Consider the following 22,196-nt stretch of genomic DNA (forward strand, 5'->3'; position numbering starts at 1 on the left):
TTAAAATGCGTTATAAAATACTAAATAAAGATTTCATTTTAGTTTGTGTTTGTGTGTATTACTTTTTAAAAGTAATTTATTTTACATACGCAAAATCAATAATAAGACAAAATACATATTAAGATTGTAGCAATATCACATGGACAGAAAATGTTATTTATAATAAATACAACAAATAATTTATAATTAATTAAAATTAATTACTTTGAATTAATTACCTATTTATTTATTGTATGTAATAGAAAATATTATAATAAATGATTTAAACAAATATTGACAAACATAACTATTTTACTATTTTTTTTATAAAAAAAAATTAAAGTTTTTTTGTGTGTTTAAGTACACACACACACACACACACACACACACACACACACACACACACACACACACACACACACACACATATATATAATAGAAATTATACATGTAATATCATATTTTCTCATTACTTACATATATACAGCACATAGTATGTGTGTGTGACAAAAATATATCAAGACTATTTAATCATATAGACAGAAATTTTATTTAATAAATAAATAATTTATAATGAATTGTACTGAATGTTATCTTTAGTCCATAAAATATTCCATAATGATTATATTGTATTTCAAATAAAATTATACATATTATAAAAACAATCAACTTTGAGACACATGGAGATTACTGGTGTTTATTGCTGGAGAAAAATCATGACACATCAAAAGCCTCAACTTTCACAGTTTATCTTAATGCCAGCTAGGAATAACAATAGAGATATTAAAGAAAGTGTTCAGCAACTTGATCCGCCCTGATGAAGGGAAGTGTAAACAGAAGTTTCTAATGACACAAGTTCCTATTATTTTTATGCACTATAAGCATTCATGAATGATATGAATGGGTGTTATGCAGTCCATTTGGAGCATCAAATTAGATCGGTGATTCATTATAGAACAGTTTCGTGCAGCAAACACTACAAAAGGATATGCACACTAATGAATATGTAGACAGCAAAACACATCCCGACCTGTGGTAAATGAAGCAATATTCTGGCCCAAGCAAGCGGAAATTTGAGTGAGTCAGACACAAAAGCAAATGATGTCAGAGAAATCCGACAGGGCAGTTAAGACAAAGGCAGCCATAATTAAACAGGAAGTGCCTGCACGGGATTCTCCTGTGCTGCTGTAAAGCCTCCTTTTTAGTCCTGGAATACATCAGCAATCTTAAAAAGCCTGAAAAAGCCACATGGTGCATATATGTTGAGCGATGAGATTGTCATGTGTAGCTTTGCAGCGCTGGAGCTTTATGACAGATGCCTGCGAGTCCATTCATTATCTGGGTTTCATTACAGTTATTGAACTTTCGCTTCCATGTGTCAGAGCTGAACTACTGGGCCTTAAATCCTGCGAGGTTCTTAATCAAAACCAGCCTGAACCTCCTCTCTGCCTGTCTTACAGCAAAAATGTCATCTCTTCTCCAAACTTGCACCCTTCATCTCTATCTCCCTCTCCCCCTCGCTTCAGTGCTGCTCCTCTCTCTCTAATGCGCCTCCTCTTTCAGTCTTGGCCCTCGAACTTCTGGAAAAATGCACCCCCCTGAAGCGGCGCTCTCTAATCTGAGTCCAAAAGAAGTCATCAAAAACCCCGTGGTTGACTCGTTTCCCTCCCTCTCCTCAAACTCTCCAGTACCTCGGCGAGCACAGTCACCAGGAATGAAGCGAATAGATACAGTATGTGCACAATATAGAGCAGAATTAGACTTATATAGTGTTACGGGGAGGTTAAACAAGACTTGCTCAACTCCATTTATCAATATTTATTGAAGGGGGCATATAATAGGAAACAGGATACTCATTGCTGTGGTGAAATAAAGGCCAGTACATGGAAGCTTTGCTCAGCAAGTGCAATGATGCCTGCTACTGCTTCAGCTCAGTCATTAATGCAAATATTTTAATGCATGTAAGTTTCACTTCATATTGTAGCTAATGAAATGAAATATTTATTTCACTATAAAATTCATTGGATTTCATTTAAAAAAATATTTGAGAAATGCAAGTAAAATAGGTAAATGGCAAATAGCACTTAAATTATATATATATATATATATATATATAGATATATATATCTATATATTATCTTATATATATATTTATTTATTTAACTGTTCTTTTCCATCAGGTCAAAAGTTTGGAAGAAAGTTTTTTTTTTTTTTTTTTTTTTTTTTTATTTACTGCTTTTGAAAGATGGCTCTTGTCGTCTTCTGCATGTATTTGATCAAAAAACAAACAAACAAACAATAAATAAATAAATAAATAATATACAGTAAAAACTATTATTATTATTACTTTATTGTCACCTTTATATTAACTTAAAAGAACGGTTTTGTATTTGAATATATTTTAAAATATTTATTTCTGTGACTGCCTTCAGTGTCACTTAAATCATTCTAATATGATTTATGATAATAATAATAATATATTGTATACACACACACAAAACCAACTTCATTTTATTCAAAACCATTGACATTTATAAACACATTTCTTTATTTATTAAATACAGTTTTTTAAAAAGCTCTATTTGTTGTTGATTTATTTTATCTGCATATTACAAATAGTGGATTTATTTACATGAAAACCCATTTAAATTTAAAAAATGAATATAATTTTATTAACTAGAATGATAAAAAAAAATATTGTCCTCCCCTGCAAACAATATTTTAATTTTAATTAAAATTTTAATAATACATACAGAGAGAGAAAGAGAGAGAGAGCACAATTACAAACATCTCATGTTAATGTCTTTTCATGTGCATGTTTTTATAATGAGCTGATTTTCACTTATTTATGATAATGATTTATGATAAACACGTGTATATTCTTGTACTACTCCTCTCTTTAAGTCACTTTTGATAAAAGCATTTCTAAATGTATGCGAATATGGATTAATCAATAGAAGTCAAAGTTAAAAACCAGATTGACAATCAAAAAATGTTCACCAAGAAAAAAAAAAAAAAAAGTTGTCCGCTACTGTAATTCAGTGGGATAAATGGATTAGTCTCCATGGTGACGGCAGGCGGGAGTTGTAGTATGGAGGTATCGCAGTCTTCACCCAAACAGATGGGCGGTGAGACGGCAGGGAGCAGATCAATATCCATGTGCTCTACTGAACACAGGCCTCCCTTGTCTGCTGGAGCCAAACCAGCCTGAGGGCCGCCATGGCCTCCCTTCTCTCTCGCTCACTCACTCTCTGTCTTCCCTCAGAACTGACCGTTTTCTCACTGCGGACACTTACTGAAAGAGATACTTATGATCCCGAGGTCATGGAGGGACTAGAGGACACTAAACGCTTTCTAATAATTAATAATCTAACAGATGACTGTGAAGCCATCTTGAAACAACAATGAAAGAACCTCACAGAGTGTTAACTGACTTGCCTTCATGGGAGCTGGTGAATGTACCAACTGTTCTGGATGCGCTAAGCTTCGACACAGACTGTGACAGTAGGCTAAAATTACAATAATAAACAGTGAAAGGAATATTCTGGCGGTTTAAGTGCATTTACATGTACAACAAACAGAAAACATGCAGAGTAAAAAGGGGTTAAAGGGCAAAAATCTACATATTTATACTAGATAAAATAAAGTATTGCACTGGAATGAACATTAAAACCCACACTAGTGCATACTATATACAATATAGAACTACTATACTATACAATGCTATATACACACTTTATAACTAAATAAATAAAAAGATAACAGTAACTTTTAAATAAATAACTAGTAGTAGGCTATTTAATAAATGTTTACAAATGAATGCATATACGTATGATAAAAGAATATTGTATTTAACCAATGCATATGCCTATATAATAAAATATTATATTTTAATATAATAATAAAATATTAAATTATGTTCTTTAGAACTAATTATTAAAGAATCCTGAAAAAAAAGAAATCATGGTTTCCACAAAAATATTAAGCAACTCTTTTTAACATTGTTCATAATAATACATGTTTCTTGAGCAGCAAATCAGCATATTAGAATGATTTCAAAAGGATCATGTGACACCGAAGACTGGAGTAATGATGCTGAAAATTCAGCTTTGACATCACAGGAATAAATTATATTTTAAAGTATATTTTACTCTATTTTATCATACTTATGTAAGAAAATCTTACCAACCCCAACTTCTGAATACTAATGTATATACAGTATAATTAGACAAAAATATGGCTTTAAAAAAATTGGATCTAAAAGTATGCACTACTCCTCATCTTGCACACTAGATTCAGATTCAAACAAGTTCTGCTGGCATGACTGTTGTACACTATATAGAACTGATACTATGCAAATTGGGATGCTGCCAGAAACTGTGATTGTACTGTAGAATTACAATAATAATTCTCTCCAACCATAACGTCTGAACCGCTCTGCAGCTATCTGTGGATAAGGGAGATTTTATGGTAAGATGGTTTGTTCACTGGGATGCTTGTGTGCTACTGTGGGGGCGTTCTTGGAGAGATCATCTATGAGATGTTGCTGTGAGATTGCTCCAGGCCTGGGTTGAAAAGCCATGGCAGAAGGTCATTAGAATCTGGTTTCACATTAGCATGTGCTGAATGGGATTACCCAGCCAGAGGAGCTCAGAGGAGACCAACACACACACACACACACACACACACATGCATACTTACCCTACAGGCTTTACTGCTAACAGAGCAGCCATTAGCAGAACACTAGCAAACAGCCTCTCTCCTGTGTCTGTCTGTTGCTGTTTCATTGTTATTTTTTTTCCTATGAGTTTCCATCCGTCTGTGTGTCCTTAGACTCCTCTATCGGGCTCTTTCTCTGTCTCATCACACTCATAAACACACGTATGCACACACACACACACACACACACACACACACACACACACACACACACACACACACACACACACACACACACACACACACACAGACAGAGAGAGTTGGAGCAAGGCTGGAGTCAAAATATTCACTGCATGACTACAAATGGAGTCTCTGTTGACTGCAACACCTTTGGAGAAGAACTCCCTCAGGCTAAAAACACATCTACAGGGATTTTTTTGATATAATAATCATGTTGTTTTTGTTTTGGACAGTTCTTGTACAATCACAGCAATGATCAAAGGCCTATTACAAAGTTCACAATAATGTGATGGTTAAAAAAGAAATTAATTTCCCCATATTTTATACATATTAAAAATATTTATTTTTCATTTTCATTACATATCATCATGTGTTTGTGTGCACGTGAAAATGTATGTAAGGAAAATACATATTGCAAGTCACTTTGGATAAAACGTCTGCTAAATGAATGTAAAAGTAAATGTATACTAAATAATGAACAATTTTTAATATCATATTAATATATGATTATTAATAATATTTCATTATTATTATTATTTATGTATGTGTGTGTGTGTGTGTGTACACATATATGTGTGGGTGTTTATATGTATGTATATTAAATAAAAATGTATAAGTGTTTTTACATGTAGCATCTGGTCCAGTAACACCCTTCAAGGTTGTTACAAATTCCATTCAGATTCAACCCATATTATAATTTTAGCACAGCTGGAATGCTATACGGACTAATCAGCATCCAGGACCAGAACTATCTGTTTTAGAAGAATTCATCAGTGTCATCATGTGACTAAGTCTTTATGCCTCAGCCACATTAAACAGTCAGTCTTAACCAGGCGATGCATGTTTGATTTGGTGTAAAGAGCAGTAGAGAGCATCTCACAGCATTCTGCATGATATTCCTGTTACCATCCTGCAAGAATGATTCATCATCAAAAACACGCATCCAGGAACGCTGCCAACAGGCCGAGCATCTGGGAAAACGTGCTCCCTGCTTTAAGCACAACTTAAGTTTCCATTGATTTTCATGAGGGAAATAAAATCGCACTGGAGTTTAGAGGGCACATTTTATGGTCTTATCACTGGAACAGCACACAAAGTCATGTAATAAGATGTTCTTATGGCTAAATTCATAAATGACATGTAGCATCAATATTTATGCACATGTTATATTGTCTGTAAATGACTTTATTTTATGACCTGAGTGATCTTTATTTCTGGGGAGTAACATGAAGAGAAACAACACCTCAACACTGCCCTCTACTGACAAACACATCACATCACAACCACACGCCAGCTTTCCAGTTAAAGAGGTGGGGGGAGGGGTCGTATAGTGAGAAATCACATTTCCCTGATGGTTTAAAAACAAAACGGTTTAATGTACTATAAAAACACTGAAAAGTCAATTTACTGAAACTTAATGGCAACTTACTAATGTCAGATGAAGATATTAGAACAGATCACTACTCACATTTACATTGTAAACATCTATTAGGTGAAATTGGCGAATAAAAATGTGAATAACATAAGTGGACTAGAATGATTACAAAAACATTAAATGACCCCTTTAAATCACATGCATTCTTACATCAGTGTGCACTGAAATGTTTCAAAATTGCATTTTTGTAATTATTTTGAAATTATTTGCCACGCAAATACATCAATAAACTACATTACTGTACATAATCATAAACAGCTTCAGTAATTAAATCAGTAATATAAACAAAACTACCAGTGGAACCTCTGAAGGAAATAAATAAAGCTCTATTATTACCCGGTGTACTGGAACAGGCTATAGTACTGTAGGTTGGGTTATTTTTTATTTTTTATTTTTTTTTTGCAGTTTCATCTTTCTGCACGACTCCATTCAGCCGGTGGATCTCGAGGGCCTTTTGGTTTCTTTATGCGACAGTTAAAACCTAAATACAAATACAGACAATGTATAAAATCACCAGCGGAACTGAGAAACACAAAATAACAGAGCACAGGCCACAATGAATTAATATCAATCAGGACTGCATACATGTCTGCTTTTTAATTGAATTAATATCAATCAGGACTGCATACATGTCTGCTTTTTAATTGAATTAATATCAATCAGGACTGCTTTTTTTTTTTTGACACATTTTTACAAGAATGATGTTGCATTCTTCAGAACCTGGTTGCCAAGGCAATGTGACCGCTATGATGCTGTTTCTTGTGTGTTGTCAGGGTGTTATTTTATTCTGTAATTATTAACTCATCCTCACATGGTTCAAAACTCCCAAGACTTTCTTTCTTCTATGGAACAGAGATTTAGATATTTGGACGACAGTTATTTTCTAATAAATGACATCTCAAAGTAGCATGATATTTGTTCCACAGAACAAAGAAAGTCATACGGGTTTGAAAAGACATTGTTGGGTGAGCAAATGCTTGACTACTGAAGATTAAAGGTCTGTTTAAACCTCTAACTGTAAATATGAGCAATAATAGAAGTGATGTTTGCCTTTGCCGGATATGGGTGATGTTGAGGCGAAGAAACCACAATGACTTTTTGTGCTTGTAAGTCTGTGTGGTCCAAAAAGCTCAGTTAGATCAGTTTATCTATTGTAAGACAGCAGTTTATTTATTTTGATTTACTAAATGACAAGTTAGCAATTTACATGTGCACAGTTAGATTGATTTAGGCAGTCGTTCAACTTTTAGACAAACTAGAAAATGTAATAGCAATGCAGTTTGTTTTCCAAAGACTCATCAAAAACCCATCCAAACCTAAATGTTTATATGCTCAGTACTCTTGTTGTGTACAGAATTAAGATTTAGTGTGCATATGGCGTTACTCACCCAGGCCACCCGGGGCAAATGGGCTGCTGGTGTCCCTGACAACGCTAGACACATATTCATAATCATCATCTGTAGAAGATTGGCTCTCAGCTGCGAAAACATGTTTAACAACTTAAAAGCTCAGAGTAAGAGAGTGAAACCATCACTTGATCTTGTACTGCTTCCTGTTTACTGCTAGATAGTGTTTCACACATATTTGGTTGATAAGGAGTCTCTGGGGAAGTGAAGTAACTCCTGAATCACTAACAACACACCTTACTCTTTATGGACTGTATTTGAGTGCATTTATAGGTAGGTTATGGACATAATATAAAGTCATCCAACATCAGCATTGTGGGTTAAAATTTGCATATACCTATAAGGCAGATGCTCAAGGTCAGATTTCTGTTAACCATTGTATGCATAATAGTTTTTAATCAATCAATTAATTATTATTATTTTGTACTTTTTTTTGAGAATTATTAATTATTAAAATTATTAATAATAAATTTTTTTATGTGATGTTGTTGCAGAAAAAAAATTTTAATATTAACAAATAGCATAAAATAAACAAAATACATAATAAATAAATAATATAATTTGTTAATAAATTAAATCAGCTAAATAGTTACATGCATTTTTATTTTTTTATTATTTTAAAACTTTTTTTAATGTTCTTTTTACCTTCACTACTACATTTTAAAATGCCTGTGATGTGACCATTTTTAAAAGCACAAATAATAGACTTAATAGACAGTTAATAGTTCATAAATCACGTGCTGTGCTGTCAAATGATTAACTGCGATTAATCGCATCCAAAATAAAAGTTTTTGTTTACATAATATATGTATGTGAACTGTTTATTTATTATGTATATAATATATATGTACATAAATACACACACATACAGGTTATATTTTGAAAATATTTACATGTATATACATTTATATATTTGTATTATTATATTATATATAAACATATTTAATATATAAACATAACATATTTTTCTTAAATATATACATGCATGTGTTTGTATTTATATATACATAATAAATATAAACAGTACACTCACCTTATTTTGGATGCAATTAATCGCGATTAATCTTTTGACAGCACTAGTCATAACTATAGAAAAATAAGGATAATTTTTTTTTTATGTCAATCCCCCATTTTAATCATTTAAATGATGTGTAAATTCACACAGAAAAATCATTTTCCAGATCAGCTTGCATAAGAAATAAAACAGGTAACTGCACACTTACCTCTACTTGGGGATCGTGAAAGCAGACTCTGTGGCCAAGGAAAACACATTTCACTTAATTAGTTTTAATGAAGATCTTTGCAGATTGTAATCTGTGATTATCAGGGTTAAAAAAGTTTACATATAAAAATAGATTTTTACAGCAAATATTCAATCTATCAGGTTATTTTACTAAATGCACTGCCTGTAAGTGTGTGCTAAAGCTTGTTATCTTGTGAGTGTGATCTCAGCTAGAAGCCTCATATCACAGGAAGAGGCTGAATGTGATGTGAAACACAAACAAGAAAGTAATATGACACATCTCCAAGTGAGCAGACACGAATTACAGGCCAATAACTGCATATAAGTGCATCATATACGATTAATATGTACAGTACTTAGCATGAAAACCAAATGAACCCATCTGTCAAGCAAAAATGACTGCAAACATCTTATTACCAAGAGATCATTTACCTGCGAATCTCTATTCACAGACCTCAACTCCCCTGAGAAAAAAATAAAATAAAAAAAGATTTATTAAGAATGTATCATTAAAAATGTGTAATATTTATTATATTTTATGTTGTATGTTTTTGCATGTTTTTGTATGTTTTTGTATTGTTACAGTTATATCCAAGTATAGAAAATTACAAATTATAATTTATTTTTCTCTAAAACAATTTATTCATTTAAATTTGTTTAAATGAAGTATGCGCTCCGATTAAAAAAAAAAATACTTCCTCTTATCCCAATTTAAATATTAAAATGCAAACATAAAGCCATTCATTGGTATGTATCTGACGTGTAAACATGAGTGCGCTTTAAAAAACATCTAACCTTTTGCCTGAACAAATGGCGTGCATTTGGAGGCGGGACTATCTTTTGGTTGACCAATAGCAGACGGGGGAAGTTTATGATACCAGCTTGAAAACACTGGCTATGTTTGAAAAGGAAAACTAGCTTACTATTCAGTATGCACTGTATGGTGCCAACTATTTCCTTTTGGTGGCACCCCACTGGCATAAAAATGACACACTTCACCTGTTTGGACTCTGCCCATACTTATAAAGATCTACAGTGAAAAAAAAAAAAGAGATATGGAAATACAAGCTTTAAATAACGGAACCTTTAACAGATTAACACCAGACGAAAGGGTCTGAACACCCTGGTGATCACATGACAGAGAAGAACAGAGTCATGAGAGGATAGTGAAAGCAGCAAGCAGAAGTTTCCTAAAACAAGCAAGTTCCCATTCACTGAAGTGATCTTCCTTTTCGTGCGCAACTAAAGTCATGATTTTGCATTTTGTGTCTACTTTTATTTTCAGTACAGCAGACTTTATCCTAGCAGACTTCAGTTAGGGTTTTTAGGGTTCAAATTATACCAATCTATGTTTTTTTTATGTACCTGACTGAAACATTATAACCAGTCTTAGAGGGGAAAAAAATAAAATAAAAATAAAAAATTAGACGACTAAGACTAGTGTAAGCATTTTATGCAACTGGCAGTGTTGTTGTTATCTAAGGCTAAAACTGTAAAAAAAAAAATGTTTCTGTAAATATAAATAACACAAAAATTAAATGTATAAATAACAGAGGAAATCTTACATTTAAAAAACTTGGAAAATTAGAAATGTTGCCTTGGCAACTAGCTGAAATCAAATAAGTACTCAGGCTTAGACTGAGCCAGGATTAGGCCATAGTTCAATTAGGATATTTAAATAGTGTGACGAGTGGGGCGGGGCCGAGAGCCGTGGGAACGGAGCGAGGCCGGTGGAGTGATTGGGAAATGAGCGACACCTGCTCCATTCACCGGTCTCGAGTCCCACGGAGGAGATGGAGAAGAGGATACAAAAGAGGACGACGACAGTGAAGGACGAGCGAGGACCAGGCCTGGGTTTTTATTTTGTGGTCTGGTTTTTGTTTGTGCGCGGCAATCGCCCGTGAGGGGCTGTCGCCCTGTTTTGGGTTTATTTTGTAATTAAAGTTTTATTTGAGTGTTCGCCGGTTCCTGCCTCCTTCTTCCCGTAATTATGGAGTTTTTATATTGTTACAAATAGCTTTTACAGAAAAAAAATAAAAAGTACTGTGTGCATCTTGAGACAAATCATTGACAATTACATATTTTAAGATATGTCAATGCAAGTTTCTTTCAGTTAAAACAGCTCAGACATGTGTTTTAGTCTGGGACTAGGCTTAAGCCTTGTCTGTGAAACCAGGGTAAAAGTACTAAAAATTGTTTGAAAGTGTAAAAATAAATTAAAGCTAAATAAAAAAAAAGTATATATATTTTTTAAAAATGACTAAAACTTTAAATATTAATAGATACTACAGTAATAAATAAATAATACTAAACAAACACTGGATAAGCGTTGTTGCTACGTGGTTATTTACTGGCTACTGAATTTTTAACTCATTGTATCATTCGCCATTTAAAAAAATCTAAATGTCCTTTACCTGGCAATAGCTCATAACCATCATGATCTGTCTTTTTGGGTGCCAGTCCTCCTCTCTGATTGGCTGTTGTTGATCTGTCATAACCCGGTGAGGTGGGAGAGGGCAGGACTGACATGGGCCTGTTTTTAGGTTTGACTGCACTGTAGACTGCATTGTTATTGCTTTTCTCTAAATCAGCGTTGTCATAGTGATGGACAGTGATTGAATGAGGGGCAGAAGCAGGAGGCTGTAGTTTGGACTTGTTGACCACTGCATAAGTGTCATTCATCCTGGTCTGAGGAAGAGGATGAGAAAGCCTGGGCTTAAGAGGTGGATTTCTGAAACCAAACACAGACAAATACATATTTATTTACAAGTTATTTGTATTTTATTTTAGCAAATTATCTGACATATTTTATCCAGCATTAAATATAATTTGAAGATTTTAATCAGATTTTAAAATCAATATATATCATTAATTCAGTTTATATTAATTTTTACATAATATAAAGCAGCATAAAGTACACTTTTTAGAAGCAGTATGTGATCATTATCTGGAGGACTGTGGCTCAGTGGTAGAGCATTGTGTTAGCAGCACAAAAGGTTGTGGGTTCGATTCCCAGGGAGCACATGTTAGATAAAAAAATGTATAGCCTGAATGCACTGTAAGTCGCTTTGGATAAAAGCGTCTGCTAAATGCATAAATGTAAATAAATGTAAATGTAGGACAATAAAATGTACAAAAACCCCTTAAAGGAAGCACCAGGGACTTTTATAAAACATTTTCTTTTACTTGGATCAGCAAGAAAGCACCCTAGCAACACAGAAGAGAGTTGTGCGCAAACAAGCACCCACAGAAAACACAAGAATCCATACTTACAATTATCCACATTATTATCTACATTGGTGCATAGGACAAAAACGAGTATATGATCAAGACATGAGATCACTAGCTTGTCAATTACATTGCTAGTAAGCCAAATAGCCAATGGGTATTAGTGACAATGTTGATTGTATTAGATTACACAGTGACGTAAGATCTCACAGTAGCTCATTCACAGAAAATGGAAAGTTTACCTTCCACATTTTGCTCTGGGCAGCTTGACTACATTGGTGCTTTGTGAGACCACATCTACAGCAACGTCTAATGACTGTGTGTCACATTTGCATTCAGTGTTTCTTATGAAAAATGCTACTGACCCAAGGGGAACTGCAATGGCAGAACACGGCGACTTATAAATGATTAAATTGCTTGTTTGTTCTGTATAATCTGAGCCTTAGCGGAAACCGCATTCATCTTCAGATCAATCATCATTACAAAAATCACATTCATCTGTATGCAAAGCAGAAATGTCACCATGAACAAGTGCCTGTGCAGAGAAATGCGTATCCAGCTATACGTCGATGTCTCACAAGATCAACTCACATTAACTCTGGTTACATGTGGGATGAGAAAAGTTCAAATTGCTCCCTGTGGTGTGCAAGACAGAACCGACAATAACAGCTTGTAAGCGTCTTAGCGGAGTCCACCTGCGTGACGCACAGTGCCGTAGTTAGCAGATTTGCATATTTGTCCATCCAAAATTGGCCTCTGGTTGTGTTGCCACCGCTGGTTTTAATCACAGACACCGCAAACAGGGTTAGAAATGTGGAAATGAGGGTCTTTGTGGTCTTACCGTGTTCTAGGGGGTACGCTGATGCTGCTTAATGATCCTGATTTTAGTGAAGTCTTCGGTGAAACCGCATTGATGTAGAGAGAGGCTGAAGTCTTGTGTTTCCAATACAAAAAAAAAACAAACAAACTATGAAATAAGTACAAAGTGTGAAAGAGCAGCTACACAGAGCGTCTGTGTTCAACTGTTGAAAGATGCTCGAACATTTGCATAGAGGAAGCACACAGCAAGTGTGTTTCCTGCTAAACTGCTTTTTTAAAGCTCACGGTTCAATGTCTTGAGGAAGTAAAACATGATGTGATGTAAAAAACAAGAGATGTGGTGGCAGAGTAAATGTATTTTAAACAAAACACTCAGAGGAAACTTTAGATACTGTTTCTTCTTAGATGTCAACAAATGGAAAGTGTTCTTTTGTCACAAAGAACATCCACCATCTAAACATCAGTCAATGTACCAACAAGCACTGAAATATTAGTACGTCATCCACCACAAGAACATTAGGTAATAGTTGGGTGCATAGCAAAAATGTCCCACTTTTCTGTTATTAGATATTTTGCAAACTATCCTAGTGACTGTTGCATAGGCGGAAGCTGTCGGGGCCCTAAAAGGGCAAAAAACTCCATAAAAAAGTAGTCCAACAAATCATGGGCTGTATACCAAGTCTATGATAGCTCAATATGAGGGGTTTCACATCACTCAAGTGCTGTATTTGAATGTCTTTGAATGCAAATTTCAGCACTATGTCAGAGAGGAAGGTTATCAGTGAATAGCAACTTGAATTTCAGTGTGTTCCTCACTAAAAGCTGACATCTTTAGATGGATTTGAAAATAGAGCACAAGTCATATGGACTACTTTTACAGTCTGGAGCTTGACAGCATCACTTTGGTACAGAAATGAGTGGAACAAACAATTGATCTCCTTTTGTGTTCAGAAAATGATACAGATTTTGACTGACTTGAGAGTAAGTAAATGATGACAAAAAATTGATTCAGTTACACTATTATTCAAAGGTTTGGGTTCTGTAAGAGTTTTTTAAAGTCTCTTATGCTCAGCAAAACTTCTTTATTTTTTTTTTTCAGTGTTTTTTTTATTTCTTTTTTCTTGTTTTTTTTCTTCTAGAAGTTTTTTTGAAACATCTGAGCAACCGTATGAAAGACAAATGCATACTGCTCCTGAGAAGATTAACAAAAACGTAGCCCTTGACATCAGGAATTCACATGGTATTGTGAAATATGACAGACGGGGCTAAATGGGCCTATATCCATGTGATAAAAACATACAGGCTTTGATTATTTACTTTAAATAGAAGAGGGTTCAATAATAGTTCAAAAATCCATTCTGTAAATCATTTCCATTATATGTGCCATGCAAGAAATCATGTTCTGTATGTTACCTTCGTCTGCACAGCCGAAGGTCTCTGTCTTCTGAGCTCTAACACCAGGTCCAAGACATTAAAATCCTCCTGTATTTGCTGAGAATTAAAGAAAATGTGTTTCATGTGATAACTATGTATGTGTGTGTTATATTAGTATATATGACACATTATGTTGCCTAATTCGAATTTAAAAATCACATGCTTCACTCTCAAGCACTGTGCATATAATTTTGTGTTGGTATGTAAATACCTCTGTCAGTAGTAGATCATTGACATAATCAACAGCACAGATGACCCCCGTTCTACCGCAGCCGGCACTGTAAAGAGAAAGAAGCCGTCACATTTCCATATCATGATATGATCCATCCCCTCCTGAGTCACGGGGGGAATTATGGGCCATATTGTCAGACAGAGCCTCTCTCATGTATATAAAGAGAGGGTAATAATTAGTGAATCTGTGCTGAAGTCTGGAAGTTAACTGGCTTTTCCAGCGCCACATCAGGTGCTGAATATTTAACATGTCTCGCTTCATTTAAATGGTGCCATTAAAATGCATGGAACCAGAGGAACACAGGCCGGTCCCTGCTGCACCCTAACAACATGGACCGACTCGACCTGATGAATTTTCATGGGCAGATGGGTCATTTGTCAGAGGCACAGAAAAACACAGAGACGGCTGTGTGTGTGATACAGACCTGCAGTGGATCACTACCGGATCCGTCTGGTTGCCCTGTTTTTGGCGAGCCAGCTCCATCATACCCAGAATGCCATCCGGCATGTCTGGAATTCCGTGATCCGGCCAGGCAGTATACTGGAAATGAGACACTTCACGAGTTTCCTGGAAAGATGTGGAAAGATGGCAATGTTGACCTCTCAATGGATTACCGTTTCTTCAACAAATTACAATGCTTAATTAAAATGAACTAAAATGGGAAACATCACACACTGAAATGGTAATGGTGGTTCTTTGTTTGGAACCGTGTCAGAGTTAACAGTGTTTTACAAGACGCTCAAAATGAAGAACACTGCAGTTTTGTGGTTTGTCAGATTTTCCTTAAAAACACAAATAGAAACGCTCTTAAAGGAACAGTTCACCCCAAATATATATATATATATATATATATATATATATGTGTGTGTGTGTGTGTGTGTGTGTGTGTGTATAAATTCCTCTATGTGTTTGTGTTTATATATAAATACACACACACACACACAATTATTTTGTTTTGAATAAATTAATACTTTTATTACTCAAGTATGCATTTAACTGAACAAAAGTGCCAGTCAACACTTTGCTACAAAAAGTTTTTCAAATAAACTGTTCTTTTTATCTTTCTATTTAAAAATGAATCCTATTCTGTCTATATGTATCACGATTTACACAAAAATATTAAGCAGCACAATTATTTTCAACACTGATAATAATAAATTTAATGGAAGTAATGGCTGTTGAAAATTTTGCTTTGCCATCAGAGGAATAAATTACATTTAAAAATATATTCATATCGTTGATCTGTGTTATTGTTTCAAGTGCTTTTTTATGTAAAAAACAGCTTTGCCATTAACTATTTCACAATATTACTGCATTTTTGATCAAATAAATGCATCCTTGGTGAGCATAAGAAATCATTATTTATTTATTTATATGATTTGTATATATATATTCAAAACAAACATATGTTATTATGTCCAGTTTATATCATATTCTACTAATGACACACTAGGGACACCACTTACATCATAATATTTTACCACCAACGTCCGAACAATGACTTCCTCATTTGGTCGTGACTCTTCAAACTAAAGAAAAAATAACAGTAATCAGGAGAGCTTCCTCTTTTGGGGACTTGCAACTGCACAAAATACACTTTGCATCAAACCGCTGAAAAAACTGACAAAACTTTCACGAGGCGTGGAGATAACATCAAAAGGAACTGTTGTGTAAGATTAATATCCTGTACCTAAGAACGAACTGAATTATAAACCATCTTCTTTGTTGAGGAGCACAGAAACACTTACAGTTGAGATGGTAAAGGGACCAAAAATTGATGCATCTGTGGTCGACGCCCAGTAGACTTCACATTTTTTCTAAAGAACAGAGAGGTTGTTAAAACAGTAAATGGCAAGAAAATGACAGGCATATGAAACAGAACAACTAAGGAAATATAAAGATTACCTTTCCCATCTCTACCTCTCTACAAGCCATGATTATGACCTAACAAAAAGAACAGACCAAAAACTAAATCAATTCTAAACAGATAATAGATAATTCAATGAAGAGATACTGCATAATTATAGAAAAATAAAAAGTGTATAAGGAGCTCACCTTAACATTGTGTTGCCAAATCATGCGCCAGAAATCAACCACAGTACTGCTCAAAGGGCCTTGGGTGGCGATATATGTCCTGTTCAGTCCCTAGTGGGAAAAAAAAGAAAAAATAAATATTATTCTTTTACACATCTACTATGCTTCAAAAATATCTGGAAAAAACTGTATGACTTATTTTTAGAGTTCTACGATTTTGTGGTCACATATTATTAAATCTGTCACAATTTTAAAAAAAAAAGTGCATGATGCCCTTGATAAGAAGTTAAAAATGCTGCAGTACCTTGATGAAGTTGGCATTGATATAATCAGACTCATATTCAGATGTGGTTGGAGCTAGACAGACTCTGGTCTGATCATCTGGAATGCATAAAACATAATACATATTTTTCCCCTCATCAGTGTGAGTAACTCATTTATCAGGCAACACATTGTGCAGACTCAATTATGAAATATAACGACATGTTATTGCCATTGCAATACTAAAAAACATTGTACTGTAACTATAGGAGGCATGTTTTGATAGATGTGACAGTAAACTGAAAATGATGTGACAGAGAATCATGTAAAATAACTTCTGTGCACTATTCTGTGTCATACTGAGAGAAACTGTGAGTCATAAATATTTCAAAGCTGATGAGATCTGAGCCTGAAAATCCTGATATCAAAGTATGCAACATTCTAACACAAAATGTGTTAGTCTTAGAAGCATCAGTAAGAATGGCTTGCAAATGATACATGAAAAACACCATATGCCATTGTTTTTCCGCAAAAGATTTGAATTTATATCTGTCATGGAGTTATATTGCAGCAGATATGATTGCTTAAAACTTAATACAATTTTGCAGTTTGTTAAAAAATATTTATTTTTGACAAATTAAAAAAGTGCTACTAAAAATATAGTCCTTATTTATATGTCTAATTAACATATTTCCTTTACAAAAGTCATGTCATAGTGTCATATTACAGTTTTGCTCAGTATAAAAGCAAAATAAAAGCAAATAAATAAATAAACAAGCTGACTGGGTCGGCAGAAAATTCTTGTTGTTAGGCCTTTTCATGCAAAATTATGCTTGCTGCTTTTTTGACTACATATCAATATTAACATTAACTACATTAAATATATAAAAACTATATTAAATATATGTCTCACTGCATGCCTGTTTGAATTGCAATGAATTGTAAATATTAACCTAAAACGTTGAAACAATAAAGGTCATGATCATGTTATTTGTTAACACATATTTCTTAAAACAATTGTATGAAGAGAACTGCATTGAGGTACGAGGCTACGTACAGGGCAGAATATCCCTATAGCGGTTTTTCTTCACATTTTCTTTGATTTCTCCTACGGCAGTGGACAGGCCATGATCCTCTTTGAGTGATGCACTTCTCTGCCGTATCAACTGAAAAAGGAAAGAGAAAACACACTGGTAACAGATTTTTTTTTTTTTTTTAAACATGACCAAATCCCTCTCATTTTAGTAGAATGTTAATTGATTGCACCATCTGACCACAAGGTGGTGTCCTTTTACTTGTTTGCATTGCTGTTCAGCATTTCTAGGATCCTAAAGTTTTTTTTTTTTAATTACAGATATAGTTTATACTCTTTTATAACACTTGCTTTTAAATTGTTTATTTGTATTATTATTTAAAAGTAATTATTTAGTTTAACTGTATACATTTAATTATAGTCCTCACCAAACCCTAAACATCCCCAGTGGTAACCCACTTGAAATATTAACCTAACTTGTTTCAGTATTTTCTATATGTGTTCTAGGAAAGAACAACTTGTGTCTGTGCAAAACTTCAGTTTATTAGCGGCAGCGCTTAACGTCTGATGTGTGATCCACTTTAAGATGTGTAGTAAACAGTAAAACAGGTGCACTACAAATGAGTGTTTATTAGTAGGCCTATGTTAATGAATTTTAATATAATTTGGAAACAAATACCAGTTTACAAGGTCCAGGAGCACAACTAACTGTTTTTTTTTTCATAGCTAAATAGGTTCATAAATGGAGATTGCTGACACTGCCTCACACACTCAAGTTCACGTTAGGTCGTATACGTTTAAATCAATAAGATGGAAAGTCTTTTCATCTGTTTGTTTGATGTTTAAGTCCGGTCTCCTCTCTTGGAATTGAATTGGCTAAGGTGGCGCCGTCACAAAAAATAGGGTCCTAGAAATGCAGTCCTAAAACTGCAGCCTCGGGTATTGCAGGAATGTAGTATTGTGCATAAAAGCCTTAAAAAAGTGTCTTTGTTTTTTGAGGGAGGATGTGGTTTATGAAACACTCAAGATCAAACCTCAATAAACACAACATTTTTCAACCATGATCAGCATACTGAAATTTTACTACATTTATGCATTTAGAAGGTTTTTTTTTTTTTTTTTTTTTTTTTTTTAATGCAAAAGTGATTTGCATTGCCTTCAAAGTATATGTTTGACTCATTAATGGGAATCAATCCCTTGACTTACGCATTGTTAGCATCATGCTGTACTGTAACAGGAAAGCCTTCAATTCTTTTCAGACAAACAAACAGGTTATAAATATCTGTAAATAGAGACAGCTACATTTTCATGACCTATAACTGCTCTCTGTTTTACTTCCATTCTCTAAAAGCAGAAGAGATCAGCACACATGCACTATTTTCAACGACATGCTCTCGGTTAGGTCTCCTCCAGTGAAGCCACAGAGCATCACAACCCATTACTGCCCCTTTCACCAAATGCTCTACAGTCTCAAGTGTTTTTTTTTTTTTTTCTTCTCCCACACAGGCTTCAACTTCTGTCTCAGAATGCTGCCCGTAGTTAATAACTGAGAAACTAAATGAGGAACTGTAGATAATGCTGGTCATAAATGTCCTCTTACTTTTACTCATGTAGTCAAATGAGTAAAAAAGCAACAGATGCTTCTGTAAAACCTTGGTCTAACTGTATATACAGGATGATGCTCTGGCTCTGATCCCACCAGTTTACAAAAATATGTTCTTTCAAAAATGTGTTCTTACAAAAAATAAATGTTTTTATTAAGTTATGAAAACATTATTTCTGATCAGTGTTGGGTGTAATGCTTTACCAAGTAATTAACTACTGTAAATGAATTACTTTTCCCTTGAGAAAGTGAAGGGAATACTCTTTTTTGTAATTTAATTACAGTTACTTCTGATGTAATGTAATTGCATCAAATACTGTGCAGACTATAGAACAATTCTATATAAAAAAAATAATGATTTAACATCAAAATTCAACAACTCATGTTAAAATATATGTTTTTAATGTAACCTTGTCCCTTTAAATACTTTGGTCAGTTCAAGAATAATTTATGCAATTTTATAATATTTATTTAAAAGAATTAAAAAAGCAGTTTCATGTCTATCTTTGTATTGTTTAACTGGTCGAGGTTGATATGGGATTTAGAAAGTAATTAATAAGTAACAGAATACTTTTTAAGAGTGAGTAATCTAATTACACTGTTGAATTAGTAGCTAATAAATTACTTTTCTAGAGTAACTTAACAGTCTTGGTTTTTAACACAGTTTTATAACACAGTTTTTAATATATATATATATATATATATATATATATATATACTATATATATATATATATATATATATATATATATATATTATATATACATTTTTTTTTCTTTTTTTTTTTCTTTTTTTTTTAAATATTTTATTTCTTTGTGTGAACGTTCATGAAAACATTAAGGGGTTGTTACTTTGAATGATCCCTGAACGTTGTGAAACAAATGGAAGAACGTCCAAATAAAATGTTTCAGAAAAAGACATTCCATGAATGATGTAGAAATAAAATTTATCGTGCTATTGTTTTCAGAACATTGTTAAAGACCACATCATTTTGAATGTGCAGACTATTAACATTACTGGAAGAACACTTGTTCATCGATTTTTCGAAACACTTGTCAGAACATTTGGAGAGTGTTCCCTATTTAAGTGTCAGAAACGAAAAAGCTTGAATGGAATCAGCAGTGAGATCTTTCACCTCAGTTTACAGTTGCTCATGCAGTTGTCGTGTGACCTGCAGGAACAACTCGTTTGCAAACACAAATGCAAATAAGCAGTTTGTTAAAAACACTTTAGAATAATTCTCACTATAATAAAATTAGTAACAATAAGATTAAAAAATGCACATTCATGTAGTTGGAAATATATTTGGCATATATTTTAAAATACACAAAAACATACTGTGATAGTACCAAGATACAGGGCTACTGGTGATACAGTATATGATGGTAATTCCAAGGAACTTTTATTACCATATAAACCATGGTATTTACATGATAGGCCAAGGTACTTCGAAGAATACCATAATACTGCCGTCATGAAAAAAACATGGCATTACCATGTCTAAAAACCATGGTAATGCCACGACACAGTGGTGGTGGAACTAAGCCATATTCATTTATCATGGTTTTTAAATAGGCTAATACTCTATGGTACTTCACTTACAAAGTACCCAAAAGTGCCACAGTAATACTATATTTGTGACATGTACAATCTAAAAATAATATGGCATTTTTAGAAGTACCTGAGAGTGATGACTATGTCCAAATATATAACATTATAATGACTATAATGTCCAAAAACATGGTAATACTATGGTATAGTGTGTCATCTTATTTGAACTGATATGATCTGTTAAATAACATTATATTTAATTAAAAAGAACGTGTAAAAGTTTAGGTCTTACGCTGAACTCGGTGGAGATGAGCTGGTCTCCAGTGCTGTCGCGGTCGGACAGGCAGCGGACCCGCTCCACGAACCTCAACAGGTGCGCTTCCATCACCATATAATCACGCTCTCCAGCATCTTACTCCGGCATTTTCTTGATACTCGACTCCTTGTACAGTCTTAACTATTAATATACGATCGTTTGCAGGAGAACTGCTCTGTTTCCGTGTTTGTAAGGTTATCCAGGCAGCAAAACTGAGACAGGGAAGTTTCCCCCGCTGATATTTTTGTTGGTCACCTTCGTGCACGGCGGTATGTCAATCATCTGCTGTCGCCACGCCTATTTTATCATTCCAGCCAATCCGCTGTCAGAACCTTACCTGTAGATGTGGGGAGGAACTACACTCTCGTTCACCTCGGGCTAGTCTTGTGAACATTAACTATATTTCCCATCAGCCTTTGTGGCAGCAGAAAAACGCTACAATAAAAACTGATAAGTCATCGATTACAGTCACACAATGCTACAATAAAAACTGATATAAATTTTGCGCTCCATTGTGTTGCATTGGTGCTAAAACATTCCTGTAGGCTATATATAGGAAAGGGGGAAAAGAAAGAAATATGTCCAACCACCACAACCACTTGAACGCACCTCATGTCACAATTACTATTTGCAAATTTGTAAAAACCAAGCAGGAACTTCCCACATATTGAAAACATTGCACTCAACCCAGTAGGCTACAGATCCGCATTTTGTTGTAGATCG

The 22,196-nt window shown here is 34.1% G+C and overlaps 1 protein-coding gene across 1 annotated transcript; it reads right to left on the reverse strand.

Annotated features, from left to right (window-relative positions):
* Positions 1-6,028: 6,028 nt before the first annotated feature.
* Positions 6,029-21,898, reverse strand: LOC109095308 (tyrosine-protein phosphatase non-receptor type 18-like). The gene is made up of 17 exons (XM_042763015.1): positions 21,450-21,898; positions 18,028-18,136; positions 17,014-17,090; positions 16,731-16,820; positions 16,581-16,619; positions 16,424-16,492; positions 16,142-16,204; positions 15,100-15,242; positions 14,655-14,721; positions 14,423-14,500; positions 14,148-14,201; positions 13,032-13,189; positions 11,377-11,693; positions 9,395-9,426; positions 8,943-8,970; positions 7,702-7,791; positions 6,029-6,794 (listed from the first exon to the last, which is right to left on the reverse strand). The coding sequence occupies exons 1-17, from the start codon at positions 21,546-21,548 to the stop codon at positions 6,721-6,723; spliced, it is 1,587 nt and encodes a 528-aa protein (XP_042618949.1). The 5' UTR covers positions 21,549-21,898; the 3' UTR covers positions 6,029-6,720.
* Positions 21,899-22,196: the final 298 nt, after the last annotated feature.

Source organism: Cyprinus carpio, chromosome A8, assembly GCF_018340385.1.
Source record: "Cyprinus carpio isolate SPL01 chromosome A8, ASM1834038v1, whole genome shotgun sequence".
In the NCBI taxonomy this organism is placed as follows: Eukaryota; Metazoa; Chordata; class Actinopteri; order Cypriniformes; family Cyprinidae; genus Cyprinus; species Cyprinus carpio.